General features: G+C 42.0%; 2 protein-coding genes and 1 long non-coding RNA gene across 3 annotated transcripts; 1 reads left to right on the plus strand and 2 right to left on the minus strand.

Annotated features, from left to right (window-relative positions):
- The first annotated feature begins 93 nt into the window (after positions 1 to 93).
- LOC146427862 (uncharacterized) lies at positions 94 to 6,058 on the plus strand. Its single transcript, XR_014856305.1, has 3 exons — positions 94 to 228; positions 414 to 798; positions 5,732 to 6,058. It is a non-coding gene; the product is annotated as an uncharacterized LOC146427862 (long non-coding RNA).
- On the minus strand, positions 1,874 to 11,342 carry RRAGC (Ras related GTP binding C). Its single transcript, XM_085081352.1, has 7 exons — positions 11,001 to 11,342; positions 7,373 to 7,576; positions 6,472 to 6,671; positions 5,508 to 5,622; positions 5,005 to 5,147; positions 3,729 to 3,877; positions 1,874 to 3,254 (listed from the first exon to the last, which is right to left on the minus strand). The coding sequence occupies exons 1-7, from the start codon at positions 11,265 to 11,267 to the stop codon at positions 3,103 to 3,105; spliced, it is 1,230 nt and encodes a 409-aa protein (XP_084937478.1). The 5' UTR covers positions 11,268 to 11,342; the 3' UTR covers positions 1,874 to 3,102.
- Positions 11,343 to 12,941: 1,599 nt separating this feature from the next.
- MYCBP (MYC binding protein) lies at positions 12,942 to 18,235 on the minus strand. The gene is made up of 5 exons (XM_085081356.1): positions 18,085 to 18,235; positions 17,813 to 17,885; positions 16,158 to 16,206; positions 15,315 to 15,444; positions 12,942 to 13,036 (listed from the first exon to the last, which is right to left on the minus strand). Exons 1-5 carry the CDS (start codon positions 18,097 to 18,099, stop codon positions 12,992 to 12,994), a joined length of 312 nt encoding a protein of 103 aa, XP_084937482.1. The 5' UTR covers positions 18,100 to 18,235; the 3' UTR covers positions 12,942 to 12,991.
- Between the last annotated feature and the right edge of the window lie 573 nt (positions 18,236 to 18,808).

Genomic DNA, 18,808 nt, shown 5'->3' on the forward strand with positions numbered 1-18,808 from the left:
AAACCTCGGTCTGGTTTGGCTCTGCCTTCCAGCGATGGGTGTGTTTAGACCTTCAGGACAGCAGAGACACCACCTTGGATTACGCTGCCTCCTCTTGCCAGGCTTGGCCTTTCCCTCCATCCCTCTCTGTGCTACAGCTGCTGTAATTACCAGTTATTGGTGTAATTACCAATGGAAATTCAGCCAGTCAACGACTCCCCGGTGCCAAACAACGCAAAACTTTGAAAGGTGGGAAGGGAAGGGAAGGGAAGGGAAGGGAAGGGAAGGGAAGGGAAGGGAAGGGAAGGGAAGGGAAGGGAAGGGAAGGGAAGGGAAGGGAAGGGAAGGGAAGGGAAGGGAAGGGAAGGGAAGAGACCTTGCAAAGGATTGCTTTATTCTTCAACAGAAGGAAATTGTATTCTTTCTCTCGGCAGGTGGATTACCATTTCCCTATGCCCGCCCCTGTCAGCACTGTTTTTCTCCTTAAAAACACACGGCCTTAGTTGTTTGCAAAAGAAGATTGCAGAACATCCACACCACCACAGGTTTGGGGGAGGAAAACAGAAAAAAAAAAAAAAACCAAAAAAAAGAGGAAGAAACCTTAGTTGATGGTTTCCTCTACAATTTCAGTTCTTTTATTGGAGATACTGTGATACTGCCTTCCCTTTTCTCCAATAGGATCTCTCTCTATTGCCAGCACAGGAAGGAGAGACAAGTTCCTGCCCAAGGGAGAAAATAAAGCCTAATTCCTATCCTTCCTCCTCCCTGACACCATAAAGATTTCAGAAGCCAAAAACAGTCTCACTAAAGCAGGAACAGGTTAGTAACACTCTACTTGTATAACAGTATCTGACTTAGCTCGGAACACTAGTTCCAGTAAACCAAAGAAATACAGTAGTCCTTACTAGAGGTAAATTTAACTTTTAAAGCTAATATTGTGCAGATAACAGTGAAAATGACAGTATTCTTTTTTGAGATGCAACCATTCTAGAAAAAGGTAAAATGCTGACCAAAAAACCCCCAACAAATCAAAACACAGAAAGCCACCACAACACGCACACCAGAAGGCAGAATTTCAGAACACAGTCTGAAGCTCACTATTAATGAAAAGGACAAGTTATTTGATCATTTATATGCCTTTACTGTCTACAGTCATCGTCTGAAAATTGAGTATTTAATTTTGAGTCAGCTTTTAATTAAGATGAAAGCTAAGGCTGAGTAAATGGGAATGTGGCATTTAATTTTTTTTAAGTACACCATAAAGATAATATGGCTTTTAAAAGTTCGCTTAACCACATAGGCCTTTATAGACTTTTGTCTATAAAGACAAGCAGAAACAATAGTATTGACTTTTTTTTTTCATTTTATTAGCACAAAATCCTGTAGTGGGTGGAAAGAGAACATACACATGTACTTAGAACATGGAAAACTCACTGCACAAATGGGGATTCTTTCTTCCTGTAATTTTGCCAATTACTTCTCTTCTTACCTTTAGAATTCAAACTGTGATAGTGCTTGCAAACTACAAACCCAAACCTTATGAGCCTGCAGCACTTCTTTAAAAAAAGCTCTGCAGTTCCATTAGGAAAAAGGGGCTCAGCCTAGATTTAAGAGAACAGACCTAGAGCACTTGAATTCCAGTTTCCTGCTGTAAAAAATACATTTACACAGTATGTGTATTCACCCCAATGTTAATGCATGTATATTCATTTTTACATAGTTCAATGGAAGTTCATTCTATAAGCACAGAAGCAATCCCATGGTTATTTCTGACCACATAAATACACCAGTTGCAGAGATCGCTCCGCTTAGTTCTTCTTGCAGAAACTTTCATAGTGGGACTTGTATAGTTGGTCCAATGGCTTTGCAACACCTATACACACACAGGGACAGGTAAAAGGAGGCAAAATCTTTATGAGCCAGTGGCTGAGTTTACAGCACAGCAAGGCTGGTGTACAGTATGACATCTGCAGTAATAATACCAATAAATTAAAGAATTCAGATATACTGCCCACAGTATGAAAGTTAGCAGAATTCACGAAATCAGAAAAACCACTATTCTAGTCAGATTGCACAGCGACAAACAAGGTGTTTGTCATAGTGCAGAATCAATGTACTTTCAAAGTCCAGTACTATTAGTAAATTATGGCACAGTGAAACTTAATTGCCATGCACAGGTAACACCCTCAGACATTTTGCTAGGAATGGTCTTGATTATCAGACAGAGAGTGGAGAAAGACCCACCATCAAGTCAGTAACTTTGTCATTTCTTTGCTTGGGAATAGCTGAAAGTGGTTGCTTTATTCCAACAGATGGCAGACATTTCAGTTTAGTTAGCCATGCAGTTGTTTCATGAATAGGATTAATCACACAGATTTGTAACATCCATGTTTTTGCAAAAGAGAGCAGGTAGTTTATTTCTGATTTTAATCCTTCCCTTCCATCAAAGGGGACATACCAAGAAGTGTGGTCTGAAAGCAAAGTATCACGATCTCTTAAAATGAAGCTCCAGGTCAGTTCTCTAAACAAACACATAATCACTAGAACAGAGCTCTGTCTTGCGTCCACTTAACAAGCACGGAATTCATGAGAACACTATGAGCACACCAGCAAGAACAAGAACTACTTAATGGAATGATTTGTGAGACCAGCCTCAGCAAGCAGAAAGCCTGAGTTTCACAAGCCTTAATAACACCAATTTTTTTTTTGCATGACAAAAGGTAAACTTAAGCAAAATAGGATATTCTACAGATTAATTTTAAAAAATTTTTTTAAAAGTTAAGCAAGTGACTGTTCAGTGTTTCACACAAAACTCAACTCAATTGTGTGTAAGTTTTGACCAGGCAATCAGTCAGACACAGACTGTTAAAAGAGGACTCCAAACTGAAAACCTACTGCATTTGCAATACAGCTGATTTCAAATTGGCATTTCTAACTCCACTGGCCTCAAAGTATTTTCACAGTAGTTTCAGTTGCCCAGCATGAATTACAAGCTGCTGTTCCACAGTTAGGACCGTTCTTCTCCTCTGAAACATACTTCAGGCTTTCAGACTACTCTTCTCTTGTTCCACAAAACTTTGGAGTGAAGAGCTGACAAGTCTATCCAAGGTCTTTAGCTTTCCTCTAGACTGCACTCCTAGGTGTGCCATTGTGAGTCACTGCTTTCATATTTGAGGTGCTTGATTGATGGTTGCAGATCCTGTGGGAGGCAACACCTACTTCAAAAACTTCGTGAATGGCTTTGCGGAAGCAATGGAAATTGTAGTCTATCAAACCTGTCAAGGAAAGGAAGGGGAGAGGAAAAACCATGTTCAGATTGGCATATTTACAGAGCTTCAAAACCAATATATAATTTAACCAATAGGTATTTTGCTACTTGTTTAGTATGAACTTGGACTCAGAAGATTTAACGAAGTTTTACTGATGCTAGTATTTGGACTATATAGGTTTTTTTTAAAAAAAAGGTACTCATTTGGAATGCAAGGTGTACATTCATGATCAAACATGATAGTAGATAAGGGGACCATTACTCCATTCTACTGCTTCCACTAGAACAGATGGTAGTGACAGAGCTCACAATAGCTACAGAAGTCATTTTGGCAGGAGGACAGTGATTAAAGTGATGATTCACAAATTTTTACACAAATTTAGTCACACAAAAATCAAGGTGACTTGTAAAGTATTATTAATATTTTAGAGCTGATAGAAAATATTAGATAAAAGCTGTTCAGTGGTGGGGAAGTCCTTACCTTTGCGCTCAAAACTCTCTTCTCTAAGAATGCAAACTAATGCCAAAAACTTTGTTACTTCCTTTAAGTACAGGACTGTTGTGTTATTGAGCTTGATAATTGCCATTGACTCTTTATCATAAGCACTTCCAGTGCCATCTTCTTTTAACCTAAAAAAGAACAAGTGAACTCAAGGCATAATCTAATAGGCATGCATATGTAATTTCCAAGATGTTAAATGCAGTTAGAAGAGTATTACTCATACTGAACGTTAAGCAAATGGAGAACCTGCAATGCAGGTCTTAATACTATCAATGAGTAAGACCATGATCAGACCTTAAGTTTCTCAGGAAAGCTAGATCTAAACAGAGTAGAGGCCTTCCTTAGATACTGTCTATCTTAGATGGGCAGTTGAGCAAACTACCAGTGTGCATTCTGTTGATGTCAATGGAGTGACATCTCAGTGAAATCACTTTTTGGTAAATGAATACAAAGGCTTCTTTAGTGAGGCTGGGATGGAGGACACAACACGGAGCAGGACACTTTTTGTTGTTAAGCTAAACCAGCCTGCATTTACAAGAAAAGATGAGCATGCTATTTTCTATCTTCAAGTTATTAGTGTTCATTAAATTACTACAGAAGCAAACGATGTAGTGCTTAGCTACTGCTAAGCACTCCTGAAAAAAACCCCAAACCAAACAGTTACACAACCGTGGATCAACCCATCAGGAGACAGACCATTGAATGCTGTGGTATTTTCTTGGTAGCACTGCATTTTCCAGGCTACAACCACAGTTGTAAGATAAGTTACCATTTCTTCAGAACCACTTCAAAAATCCAGTGTGAAGTATAATTCTGCTGTAAATTGTGAGATATAAGCACTATATGCATCCTTTACAGAAAGTCAGCAGGAGATAAGTTGACCTGGCAAACATTATTGTGTTTAGACTGCAGTAAGTCTCAAAACAATGTCACTGAAAGTTACACTTATGAGCTATGGCATACTATTGACCCCAATTATTTGGGGGTATTTATATACTTGCACTTACCATGCCAAACAAGACACAGCAGTATTCATATTTTACATGAAACGTGACTTCTGAGTGGAGGGAAACAAACCAAGTATAAATGCTGCCAAATCATTTGGATTTATTCTAGTTATTTACAGAACCAATGTTCTCTAAAGACCAATTGATAGCATTTTGCTGCATGACAAAGCCAGCACCACTTGCACAGTTTGCAACCTATTCTACAACTTTTGAGGATGTTTTTTTTCCAAAGAATATTCATCACTTACCCATATATACAGGAAACATCTATCACTACATCAATCATGTCACAGCACAGCTCATATGACTGCATGTCCACAGGGGAACTGTCTGTTGCAATGTAGATTTTGCTGACTACATCGAAGAGAAAAGCTTTTTCAATGCCTGAATTCTTCAGAAAGAGAAAGAATTTGGATGAATTTTTAAAACAACTGCATTTTTAAAATCTCAAGTAGAATTCATACATTTTCACATTCTTAGTAGCAGAAAATTGTTTAAATAGAAGCAATTTAGACACAAATTGTAGGCAAACTACACTTTTTCAGTATTTAGAGAAAGCCCACAAAGCATGCACCAGTCCAATTTAGCTGTAGTAAAGATCTTTTAATATACAAAACCAGGTCAGCAGAGTACACCTACATGAGTGCCACCCAAATCTCTCAAGGCCAGATCTAGCCAGCAATCTTTAGCAGAAAGACTTGCTTTACCATTCTGCATATTTCACTCAAAGTTCTGTTAGATGAACACTTACTGATATAAAGATATTAAGTAGATTTTCCAGGGTTGGCAGTTGTGGAATGAGCTTCTGTACCACTTTACTGAAGGCTTCAAATATTGAATGGTCATAGATACTGGTCAAATAAAAGCTGAGATGAGGAGGGAGGGCAAAGAAAGGGGAAAAAAAAAGAAAAAGAAGTTTCAAGAGTATTTCAGAATTGCAATAGAAATGTTAAAGTTATGTTTTCTAACATTCAGGCTTGTTATTTTGCCTGGGATGCCTTTATCACAAATATGTCTGGACAGTGCACAAAGAATCTAAGTTCTGAGCAGCTGAAGTACCCATGAAACAGATTTTCCCCATTCTCAAGAGATGGAAGAACAAAGATAAAAATTTGAACATTCTTAGAACACACTTAGCTCTCAGAATGCTTATCACAAAGGTATAAAAATGCTTAATTAGATTTCTTCAAGTCCTGTTCCTGCCCTTTCACTGTGTTCACACTAACTTCGAAAGATTCTGGCTCCACAAGAATCTAAACAACAGTAAAACCAGAGAAAAGATAGCTTGTTTTAAAGGTGTCTGTAGAAGAAACCTTAAAGATGAACCAAATCTCAAGTAACAGACTAAGCTTTTAGAACCAATCACACTGAAAAGTCAGTGCAAGTCAGGACTAGAAGGCAGAGAGCTTCCCCTCTCTTCTCCCTGCCCCTCCAGGCCACATGTACTGATTTGGCCTGTTACACTGAGAAAGATTTTGAATTATTGAGTATCAACAAATCTGTTGATTGGAATCTGATAAAGTAGCCTGCCTTTATTATAGTCAGCCTAACAGCTGAGGCTTGTCCATCAATTCAGCAGTGTATTTCATTAACATGAGTTGGTTCAATATTAAGAAACTACCCAAACATTGCTCCATTTTTTGCAGTATTACATCTAAAAGCCTTTAATCTGTATGCATATCAGCAAATCACACATTCCAGAGTCTTTAACTCACCTAAGGTGAAGTTTTTCAAGCCCAGCATCCGTGAGATCATCATTAGCCCTCTGATGAATATCCCTTTGAGTTTCTATTTTATGGTCATCTGATAAACCATCAACTTTATGAATAAAAACTTCAAAGTTCATTTCTGGGTTGACCTTGTAAGCTTTTGAAACTGTAATGTGGAGTCTTGTTAAAGCTTCCATGTAGTCATCCTGTAAATCAGTTTTGGCAGGAATGAATGACAAAGTTTTCTTTCTGATAACTATTCCATTCTGCACAAAGACAAAATATTTCAGTGCAAGAACTTCACTTCACTTCTGTAACTAAACAGAAGGATGGGAGAAGAGAATACCTTGATGTGTCATAAATCCAAGCAGCTTAGATTCTGTTATGTCAATTAAATTTCATTAGTTTTAGAAGGCTCAGCTACACAAAACTAGACTTCAGAGCAAAAGGTGGGTTATATTTCAACTCCAGCACAAGGCAGCAGTGATCTCCAAGCTGGCCCTAATAACCAGGCAACCTCCCATGGTGCAATTCCTAGGTTTATTAGAAGCTACCAGATACCCAGTAGTACCAGCACTGGAAACTGAGGTCAGTAGTGTGCTATTATTAATTGAACTCCACAGCAGAAAAAAGGGGTAATTCAGACCATCTGGCTGAGCAGGTTCTCACTATTATTGCAGAACACGTAAGATCAGAGTACAAGCCCTTTGCCACTCTCTCCACCAGTAGCATATGTTCCAGTCACCTCACCAAAATAAAACCACACACCAAAAGTCAGATTGCCAATGCATCTCTTCATACACAGCAGATGTCTTATGAACTTATCTAAAAATATAAATTACTGGCCTCTCGATCATTCCGTTCACACAAAAAGCAAAGATAAAACTTCCTTCTGATTTGTATTTACCTGGGCATCAATAACATATATTAGAGCACCTGTTCCTCTGAAGATCATCTCATAATCAAATGTTGGATCAAAAAAGTCCATCTGTCCAGGAAAATCCCATATTTGGAAGTTCACAAATGAACTGTTGGAAATATCATCTTTGTAGATTTTGTTGGTACTTTCCAAGAACAGAGTCTCATTGGGAGACATTTTGTGAAACACCACCTGTTAAAAAAACACAAATAATAGTCTACATTTTACCTTATCAGAAGAAATTAGTGAAAGCTTTGTGACTTGAATTCTACAAATAGGTTTATCCATTCTAAAATGTACAGCTTCCTTTTGATAAATGGCTAAGGAAATTACCCAACCCACTAAAAGAACCAAGCAACTGAATAAACATTTTCACAAGTCCAAATAACACTACTGGCTGAAGATACAGACATCCCAATTGCTCTTTCTTTCCCTGCAGGTCTAGCACAGTGTTTTCAAATTCTGTTATATTCAGATCTGGTAAAAAGCCAGTTAATTAAATAACTGCAAGCTTTTAAGGACATTTCCTTTCCAGTCTTACACATTCCTAAACGAAACTTTGCTTTTAGTCTGGTGTCAAGTGTTGTAACACAATATAACCAGATAGTTCCTAAACTACAATAGAAGAGTACAAAAATAACATCTCAGTTTCAGAGACCCAAATAGCTAGGCAGTTTGCCATCTATTAACAGCTCCTTTTGAGTAGAGAATCACAGAACGGCTAAGGTTAGAAGGGAGCAGAGTGCAGTCATCTGATTCAACCTCCCTGCTCTAACAGGGTCATCCCAGAGCACATGACACAGGATTGCATCGGATGGTTCTTGAGTATCTCCAAAGAGGGAGACTCCACACCCTCTCTGAGCCCTGGAACAGGGCTAAGTCACCCACACAGTAAAGAAGTACTTCCTCATATGCAGGTGGAACTTCCTGTGCAAGTTCACTAAAGAAAGGATGAAAGATTTCACACTAGTTGGTAAACAGTTTAGCTGCAGGATGACAAACATACTCATTGCTAGAACTCAAAAAGCCCCACTGGGATTTTAGCCCTTCCTTGTACAGAACTGGCATGGAACTCCACAGCAAAGCAGCCTGCAGCAAAAGCAGTCTGTGTCAACAGCAAACATTGTGGTAATGCAACTCAACTGCACCATGTGAAAGTTACTCCAAATAATGCAGTCAAACACTAGGACTGCAAAAATAAGGAAGTTTCATATACAGCACTTGGTAAACCTAAAAAATTCACCATAGGGGCTGCAAACTTGGTGATTTTGGTGTTTTTCAAATGTTTCATATAGTTACAGAAGTCGTGCATTAGAGACCTGGTGCAACAAGCTGTCAAAAAACCTGCAAGACAAACAGCTCCACACACCCAGTACAGTTAATGGGTTGTTTAGTGAGGTTCAAAGTAATACTTCAGCCTAGATTTTTAAGAGAAAGAATTAATTTCCTTGGGGCAAACATCATAGGAGGCCAGGGTCTAAATAAGGTTTTAAACAGCAGGACATTTGTAAGGAGAAGTAAGTGCAGTTCTGGATACACAGCAGTACTGCATTCTTCCGGGTTTGCAGCATCGTTTTAAAGCATTCTGAAATCAACATTTATTTTGGAACTCAGCATCTCCCAACAAGAGGAGGACAGAACTAGTAAGTTCAGTTTAAAGCTGGTAAGTCTCTGGGAAGCAATGCTGTCACCTCCTTTTTCCTTTTTACCCCAAAGTAGCACATTTCATCAGATTCATGTTCTCCACCTGAACTCTTTCCAGTTTCCTATTACATCAGTACAGTACGCTAAGTCCAATTATGCAAGTCTGCAGAAAAATTTGTTTGGGAACTGAAGCAATCATTGCATTCCCAAAATCTACGAGCAATTCAATACTGAATATCCACAGATTACACCAGTATGGAAAACCCACCTGTTCAAAGGAAAAAAAAAAAAGGGTCCCTCGCTAAGACCATAATTTTTTCTTTTGCAAGAGGTCTCCTGTTAATACTGCTCTCAGTGGAAGCATGAAAGGATTTAATAATTCATGTTTTTCACAGAAATTTATAGATAATCATGAACCAAATACTTTCCCCAATACAGTGTTTATCTTGCATATATCCCTATTTTCTGGCAAGGCAATCAACAGCTAGTGCCCAGACAGAAGGGTTGGGTCTGGTTATGGCCATTTTTGAACTAGACAGATTTAAGATCAGGACACTGTTAATAAGAAATTTCTTCATATTAGAGTTTGCTCAGGCAGCATTACAGTGAGCTCCTAGGTATCAGAATCACAGCTTCTAATTCTTAAGTAAGATTGGTAACTTACTGGCAAAAGATAAATTCTATGTCCTCTTATTGCATATTTGACATGACTATTCCTTTCCTATACAATTACTGGAGTAGGTCCTCAAAGACTACCAATCCTGGCCATAAAAAAAGTCCAAAAGCTACATCTATAAAGAGACTTGTAACATCTTAAAGTCTACTGTCTTCCTCTAGCTTTTAGGGTTCACTCTTTTCAAGAGTGTGAAACACAATACGATCTCTAATAAGAGTCTACAACAAATACCATTCACATGACTAAAAGAAAAAGGCTTTCAGTGAAAGCACTACATTTATACATACAGTGGGAGCATTTGACCTAAATAAAGGGGAATAACTGATGAGGCTAAAAAGCAACGACAGTCCAGTCTGCCACTGTATTTCAGCGTAGCACAATGGAAAAAATTTCTCACTAACAAAGTCTGAAATCAGCTTCGAACTCATTGGTTTACTGCAGTTTATGGATTACCAAGCAGTCTGCATAAGATTGCTAAAAGCAGATTCATACCTGCTATACTGCAATGTCCAAAAAGGCTTCTCTGCACAAAACCTTTAGAGAAATCTCTGTAAGTTTTCACACTTGCATCTGAAGCAAGTTAGAGGCCCATAAGTCTAGAGCTGAGATTCATGCATTTCACTAGAAACATCTTCCTGTAAAAATATCACCTGAAAAGTTCACAAGAGGAACTGCAAACATAAAATTTGCACTGAGGAACAAGGATTGTTCTGAGCACAATTCTACTGAGCTAGGTGCCAAATGACAATAATCAGTTTTGTCTTTATTAAGAAACACTAGTGACTTCAAAAAGCTACCAATAAACCTAAGGCACCAAAACTGTTGTATCTCCTCCTTGCAAAGAGACTGTCGTTTACTCCGTCTAGCAAACTAAAGAAAACCAGAGGCTGTCTTTCTGCTCACGCAAAAGCAGAAGTCTCTTTCAAAGCATCAAATGGCAGAACAACAGCTCAAGTCTTCTTCCAAGGGGAAGCACTAGCTAAACACCACGTAAGAAAACACCTCATGATAGATTTCCCACCAGCATCTTCACTTTTTACTTCTGAAGCCTTAAAAGTGAAGAAATACAAAAGCTACAGCCTGTGCTACACAACCTTCCTCTCTAGGGCAGATGATCAGAGTCCATTCTGGCAAGCAAACGTCTTTAAGCAGGAGGCTCCCGTCGCTCCAACTTCGCCACATGGGCCCACAATAAAAGTAGGAATTGCCCGAGCAGCAGCGCAGCAAGGAGAACCAGCTCGGCGCCGGAGAGGCAGCGCGGCAGGCAGGGGCGGGGAGCCGCCGGCTGCCCCTCACCTTCTGGATGGAAGACTTGCCGCTGCGCCGCAGCCCCATGAGCAGAATCCGCGGCTTGGAGTCCGCCCCGCCCGCGCCGCCGCCAGGCCCGCCCGCGCCGCCCCCGGGCCCACCGGGCCCCGGGCCTCCCTCCAGCTCCGCCTCCTCCTCCTCCTCTCCGTAGCCGAAGTCCTTGGGGAACGAGTCCGCGGCCCCGAAGCTCCCCCCCACCAACGCCGGCTCCTCAGCCGCGCCCGGCGCGCCCGCCCCGCCGAACTGCAGCGCCATGTCCGCCCGAGCCCGCCGCCCCGCAGCCGCCAGCGCCCGGCCGGGGCCTCCCTCCTCTCGCCCGGCCCAGCCCGACACGGCCCAGCGCGGCCCCGATTGGCCGCCGGCGAGCTGCGCGCCGCCGATTGGCTCGGGGAGGCAGCGAGCGAGGAAGGCGCCGGTCAGCCGACCCGAGTCACCTGACGGCGCTGCCGCACGTGAGCGAGGGGCGGGGCGGGGCGGGGCGGGGCGGCGACACCGGGAGAGAGTGAGGCACGGAGGGAGGGCAGCGCCCTGTGCTGCGCCGGGGACAGGGAGAGAGGCAGGGAGAGAGGGAGGGCAGCGCCCCGCGCCGCTCCGGAGACAGGGCAGCGCCCCGTGCCGCTCCGCAGACAGGCTGCGGCTCTCGCCCCTCGCTTCGCCCAAATGCAAACCCAGCCGTCAGCCCAGGCAGGGCAGCTTTGGCCGAATCGGCAGCCTGAATCAACGTTACCTTGTGAAGCAAGATTCTTCGTTAAACAGTCATTAATTGTCTTCTGGCAGCACTGGTACAAGCAGGCATTCGGCTGAAGTTATAACAAACGTTTGTTATTTTATCGCAATCCTAATTTAATGTTCATGAGATCCAAGTGCTTTCAGAGGGAAGTCACTACAGTTATGAAAACTGTAAGTTTGCATTAATTCCGTGACAGCCGACAGCTCAAGTCAGGAGTCCAGTGCCCTGTGATGGGCTTGACTAACACCTTTACCTGCCCTGCTGCTTGTTTAGCAAAACGTGCCAGTCACATTGCTTAGAAACGTGTTCAGCTGTACAATACATTTCCACAGCATTACCCTCTCCCTCTTCCCACATCGTGCAATTTAATGCTAGGGATATGTTCTACCTGACATTCAATTTAATGCTAGGGATATGTTCTATCTGACATTCAATTTAATGTTAGGGATATGTTCTATCTGACATTCAAGTGAGCTTGCTTCTGTCCTTTTTTCTAGCGGTTGGGGAATTTCTTTTCTTCTGCCTTGTTTTTGTTTGGCTTTAATGTGTTGGTTCAGGGTGTGGTTTTTCTAATTAATGCTTTACAGACTTAGAACAGTATTTTCCCTTCATTTACTTCTCTTCTGGTCTGTTTAGGTCAATAGATACAAAAAGGTAAGCAATTATTACATTCACTAGCCAGTGATTACAATGACTAACAAAAGTTCTGATCCATCCTACCACATTTTCAAGATAGTTTAGCTTCCTTATTTTTAGGATGGGTTTTGCAGACTAACAGCCAATGAATCTAATACATAAGACAACTACTGCATTTCATTTCCCTGCTCCTTTATTTTTCCTGTCATCAGCTGCCTTTAAAGTACCTAGTTTTAGGGTAGGAAACAAATGCAGCTCTTTAAAGTATTATAATTTTTTAAAAATAAAGGTCTACTTTCCATTTCAGAAGAGTCATGAAACCAATGCAGGGAAAAGGGAGACAGAACATAGTCAAAATTAATAATCACAAGTCATACCCACTTGCCACCCCGGTGGGATTTTATTTTCCCTGATAGATAAATCAGAAAGCAGAACTCTCCACACTGTACTCTCTACATGTGCCAGCAGTTGCCACTGCATCTGCATGCTCATAATGCATTTTTTCTTTAGGGAGATGAGGTGACAAAGTAGACAATGCAGAGTTCACACACACACAGACCACATTTCTCAGGAAGCCCTTTATTAAGTCAAGGCATTACAGGAAAAACTACTGTTATTCACCATGCTTCTCATCTTGAGGTGGTTCATACTGAGCCAGCTGTGGATTTAAAGAAAGGAATTTAGTTAGTCGCAGTATTTCATGTAACACTCTATATTAAGAAGTGTAGGAAAATGCATGGTCTGGACTTGTTCCATTTATTTCATCCATTTTATCTCACTCATCTTTATGCAAGTCCATTTTCAAGTCGAGCAATAAAGTAACCCTTCTCCCAAAACATCCATTTCTCACACAGTATAATCATGCAGCCATAACAAGGTTGGATTTTTAAATGCACTTTGAAACACATGTCTTGCCCTTAACTTCTCCCTGTTTCTTATTCTGGCAGTCAGTAAGTACTTTTCATCTTAGATAGCAGTTGATAGTGATTAGTGTTGTATAAGCTTTCACTGAAATATGATTAAATGGAACAGTCATTCTCATTGCAATAGTATCCAACCTAACAGCTCTTGTAATCATTCTAGCTTCCTTTATGTTTGCCTGGGCAACTATGCACTTAAATATGACCTTTACTTGTAAAGTTACTACCAACAAAAGATACAAAGGTGTTCACTGGACCTCAGTGCATTAAAGACAAGTTCAAGCTTCAAAAAACAGTTCAAGAGTTAGGGCCATCTCTCTGAAATACACTCGTTCAGTTTACTCAATTAAGATTCCTGCCCTCTGCAAACTGCAGAGTGGGTTAAAAATAAATAAAAATGAAAAATTTAAAATAATAAACACAAAAATAAATTAAAATATCCACGTGTTCCTTCCTACCAGCAGCAGTAAATTGCAGCAATCACTCTGCTGCTGAAAAGAACCACTAAAATTGTATTTTTTCATTGTTGTAGATTTTACTACAACAGATGACAACCTAAAATCAGTTTTCTTTTCCACCAAGGGCCTAACTGTTGACTTCCTGTCCTCCCAATACACACACAAATACGTGACATTCTGAGTAATAAAGGTAAGGGAAAAGACAGATCTTCAGATGAATGCAACAGTAGTTCCCAATAAATTCACAGACAAAGGCATGTATTTTATGTTAAGAGCACTGCTACAAGAAAGCTAAATTGCAGTGTTCTCCCTGCATGCTGCCTGAACTTCTACAGTATATCACAATGATGGGCATTACACTGTAGAGGAAATAAAGGGAAAAAACAAAACCCACTAACACTGGAAAATATGTAAAGGTAGAGTTATCATTTAAAGAATGAAGAGCATGAAAGCACAAATGAACCCATGATTACAAAAAGGCTTACTTTCCTGCAACAAGTTTTGACTTCTTTAAAAGACTTCTTTAAACAAAGACCAGATTACTCTGTTCTCATCTATCTACTTACTATCAGTTGCATTTTTAAGTCTGCTAAAAGAAGTGGCTAGTCTATTGCTACTCCCTCTAAAATTCTGTTCTTTGCTGTATTCCCTAGTAAGAAATAATAAATGTAGCTGAAGACTCAGTGGGTAACAAGGAAGAAGGATAATTTCTAGGACAGCAAGAGGGCACTTTGGACAAGAAATACAAAGAGGTATTGCCCAAGAATCCTTTCTCACAGAACTAAAGTGAGGTGGTTGTCTCCCAATAAAAAACTCAGGGATATTCACATATAACAGCCACCATCCTCTTTCAACAAACACCTTGAAACCTGTAGTGGCACATAAGATGCATATTAAGCATCTCAAGGGTTTCCTTCTTTCCTTCTTCCATGTCCTTAGGAAGCTGTTCACACCTCAGAGCTCCCAGACAGCCTGCAAACCCATTAAAGAATGGTCCTGCCCTAGCTAGCACTTCAGATTCTCTGTTGATGCAGATAAATACCAGGGTCGTTTTAGGTTAAAAACCCAAATTATCATTCCACATGGATCTAAGTGCCTTCACTGGTAACAGCCTGCCTTGTGTAAGTCTCTGCCAAGTGACACAAAGTAATATATAATATTCCTCCTTCAATTTGCCGTTTGAAAGCCTTTATAATGGATACATTACCTTACTTGTTTTTCAAAACTGTCCTGAAAGCATGAGCTACATAATATCAGACAACTTAAACACATCCAGACAGGACTGAATGATAATGTATTAGACTTGACAGTAGACTCTCCCTAAATAAATAAAATCCCTAGTTTAGAAATATTTTATGTTATATTCTATAAGAAGTGTTCCATAAAAAATAATAATCTTTACCATAATGAATTCTATCAGCATTTCTCAGTCATGAGGCTAAACAATGCAACAACATTTATCAGTCACTCTAATGGAAGAAAGCTGTATTCTAAGCATTAAAATATTTTTCTTGTTGTATAATACGGAACTATAGAGTAACACCAAGTAGACTTTTACCTTAGTTTTCAGTTTTTTATTTTCTTCCAGCACAGCTTCATATTTTTCTTTCATCTCTGCCACTTCCAAGCGAAGTGCCTCTAATTCCGGATTCTCAGGAGCTGAAGCTCCCAGATGATGCTTCAGAAAACTGATATTTAGATGTTAAGTATTTCATCAGTTATATAACCACATTTTCATTTTAACACCTATGTTGAAGTTAACACTGCAGTACAAATGACCAAAATCACAGTAAACCATTGAGATCACTATAGTGCTTTTCATCTTATGGAAAAAAGTTACAAAAATAAGAGAGCTTTTCAAATTCATAGCTATATTCCTTAAAAACAAATAAACAAAACCAAGATATCAGTACAAATTCTTATGTGTTACTATCCCCCTTTTCTTGTCTTAAATGCAGAAGTTTTGAGGAATTAAAAGAAATAACCAAAAAGAAAAAGCAATACCCAAAAATGGCGGCTGCTTAAAAACAAGCAACAAAATATGTTAATTTCCCCTTCCTTTCTGTATTAAAAAAAAAACACAAAAAAACCCCCACAAAAACAAAAAAAGGAAGTGTTAAGAAGCAAACTTCAGAACCCATAGCCACTTCAAGTACTCAAATCTAATGCTGCAGGTCTACAACACTCTGTAATGGCTAATAACTTAGCTTCATAATTGCTGGCAGACTGAAACACCCAGTCCTGTTAGCTTGTGAAAATGCAATTATTAGGTAAAATGTAATGATAAAAGCCATGTTCTCAATGCAAGGCTTCGAGATGAGCCTATCCAATTCACCCACGAGTCAGAAGCAGTGCTGTGCATGAAGTCTCAACAAGTAAGTTATGCAGAGACAAAGGATACTCCAGTGCACTGTCTGGTTTCTCTGGCTCTTCATATAAGGCTACCAACACTGCAAATAGAAAATATTCAACAATTGCAAGAAGTTCATGCAACTCTAAGTTATTAAAATACATACCAGCAGTCAGAAAGCATACAAGTTGCATTTTTCCATTTAACAAGATTTTCACCTGTATACTTTGACATAAGCACAGGTCTGCTGTATAGGAGCAGAAAAGCATTGCACCTAGTAAAAGCTAAACAGAGTTTTCTTCATCTCTGACCCCACACAGTCTTTGGCTATTCTAGCACAAAACACAAAACAGCCTGAACAATTTTTACATATGCCACATGCAACCTAGTACTAGCTTTCATCAGCAAGACTGAAATTCTAACCGTATTGTTCATAAAACTTCTACTTCAGCTACATGTTTGAACCACAAGACATCAGCAGTTCTGTAACTTTCAGCATAAAAGCAAACCTCCACTGAACACCTACAGTTACAAAACTAAATAGCTACTGTCAGAGTAGGTGACACTGATAATCTTTATTTGGCTCTAATGGCCAAAAACGCCAGACACAAGCAGCAATACCCGAAAACTTAAATAAAATTAGCCATAAACATAGCAACATAACTGGAGGCTCAATCACATGAATACCCAGGAAGTTCCCAAACTTATCCACTCCCTGCTCCCCACAGAGACGATGTGCCAGCTTCAGATGTTTAAACTGCACAGCCGAATTCGTTTAATGCTATGCACCTCCTAAATTAAAAGCCAAATTAGGATGCCTCACTGCTTGGAAGACTTGTTTTGCCATCCCATAGGATGGGATTGCAATTGAAAAATCAAATGGTACTCACACACCAGGTCAAAAGTCTTAGGGCAGCAGTTATTTGCCTGATATCCTAAATCTGCTGCTGCCTCTTTAAATAGCACATTTTCAATTAAAAATATTAATGGATTTTTGCCACATACTATCGGAAGGTTCTCAAAAAGACTTCAGGAGGATTTCAAAGATGCCAAGTCGGTGTCAAGTTTAGCATCATCATTTTCCCCAGTCTGATATGGACAGTCATTATCCCAGAACTTAGTTTCATTCATTTTAGAAAAAGCACTACGCTCCACTCAAATAAGGGTATTAAACAATTAACGTCTATTAAGTTATTTTGTCTCAAGCCTTTACTATCTAGAGCTCTGGCAGAGTAACAGTTCTCAGAACTTATCGAAAAGCACGCACTGAAAGAAATGAACCAAAAGCACGCACTGAAAGCGGCACTTTGGCCGAGGAAGAGAGCTCTGCAACACACCAGGTACGGGGAAAGGAAGGAACCACCCTCCCGTTCCACCCGCACGGCTAACCCTCGAGCCGCACACGGTGACCGTGCGGGCAATGAACGGTTCGCAGCTCATCCCCAGGGCCCGCTGCCCTCTCCCGGCGTGCACCGCCCAGCTCGGGCTCCATTTCCAGGCCACGCCGCACCAACTTTGCCGGGCGAGTTATCCCGCCGGCCGCCTCACCGGCTGAGGAGGAGCAGCGACCAGAGGCCAGGCGGGAAGCCGAGGGAGAGCAGCGAGGCAGCCCGAGGGACGAGCGCAGAACCGCCGTGCGGGGTGAACACCGTGAGAGGAACGGCACCGCCCGCAACGCCCCCGCGGAGCGCCCGCCGGACACTTACCCTTGGTGAGCATGTCCAGCACTCCCGACTTCTCCAAGTACTGCCGGAACTGCTCCCGTTTGGAGTCCGTGGCCTGAGGGAGGACGCCCACACGGTCAGATCGGCGGCGCGCCCCGCCTCGCCTGCGGAGGCGGCCCTTCGGCCCGGGCCGGTCCCGCTCTCCGCCGCGGCGGCAGCACGAAGGGCCGAGCCGGTGTCGGCCTGCGGCCCGCCGCTCCGCGCAGCCGGCACACGGAGCGGCACCGCGCCCACGCCGGCGCGCTCCCCCCTACCTTGCAATGCGCCATCTAACCCGCACCGCGCCTGCCCCGGCCGCGCGCCTGCGCCCTGCGCTTTAAGGACGCGAGCGACTCCCCGCAGTTACCGGAGCGACGGCGCGGCAGCAACGCCCTCGGCCTCGCGAGGCGCCGCGCGCCGCCCTCGCCCTCCTCACAGCGCCCTCATCGCCCTGCTCGTTGCCCGAAGCGACTCCCGCTTTGTAGCGCGGCTTTGGCCCCTGTCCCGCTCTGCCCCGCTCTCCCGGCGTTTCAGAGCGGGCGGTTCCGGGGCTGCTCTGCCGCTGAGGGCTGTGCATCCCGCCGGCCGGGGCACGCCGCCACACGCGGCCCCTGGGCTCCTCGGTGAGGAGCTCATCCGGACCGGAGGGCGATGGAGCGCGGCTGGCCGTGAGCGGTGAGGAGCTCCAGGGCGGCCTGTCTCCGGGCCGCGGGGCTCGCTCGGTGCTCGCTCGCTGCTCGGTCCGTGCTCGCTCGGAGCGCCGAGCTGTCCTGGTCGCTCGAGGAGTAGCTGCAGCTGGCTGAAATCACGGAAGAAAGTTGCAGCAAGCAGCAGCTGCAGAGTTGCTTACCGAGGGGTTCGGGAGAGTTACAAGCATCAAAAGGAAAGTCTTTTATCTTAGGCTGTTTAAAAGAAAACAAAACAAAACAAAAAACAGAGAATCAGTTATACCAGTTTGTTTTTCTGAGACGCTGTGGTATCTGCTGACAGGCAAAATCT

The sequence above is a fragment of the Lichenostomus cassidix genome, chromosome 23 (assembly GCF_008360975.1).
Source record: "Lichenostomus cassidix isolate B80296 chromosome 23, HeHo_3.0, whole genome shotgun sequence".
In the NCBI taxonomy this organism is placed as follows: domain Eukaryota; kingdom Metazoa; phylum Chordata; class Aves; order Passeriformes; family Meliphagidae; genus Lichenostomus; species Lichenostomus cassidix.

Excerpts from the sequence above, each read along its gene's own strand:
- MYCBP (XM_085081356.1), bottom strand. Across the intron at positions 15,445-16,157 it reads AAACCAGACAGTGCACTGGA|TTTTCTGAAGCATCATCTGG; the intron begins GTATCCTTTGTC and ends TCTAAATATCAG. Across the intron at positions 13,037-15,314 it reads ATAAAAAACTGAAAACTAAG|CTGGCTCAGTATGAACCACC; the intron begins GTAAAAGTCTAC and ends TTAAATCCACAG.
- RRAGC (XM_085081352.1), bottom strand. The coding sequence starts at position 11,267 with ATGGCGCTGCAGTTCGGCGGGGCGGGCGCGCCGGGCGCGGCTGAGGAG. Across the intron at positions 5,623-6,471 it reads CTTGAAAAACTTCACCTTAG|CTTTTATTTGACCAGTATCT; the intron begins GTGAGTTAAAGA and ends TCCTCATCTCAG. Across the intron at positions 3,255-3,728 it reads AGAGAGTTTTGAGCGCAAAG|GTTTGATAGACTACAATTTC; the intron begins GTAAGGACTTCC and ends TTTCCTTGACAG.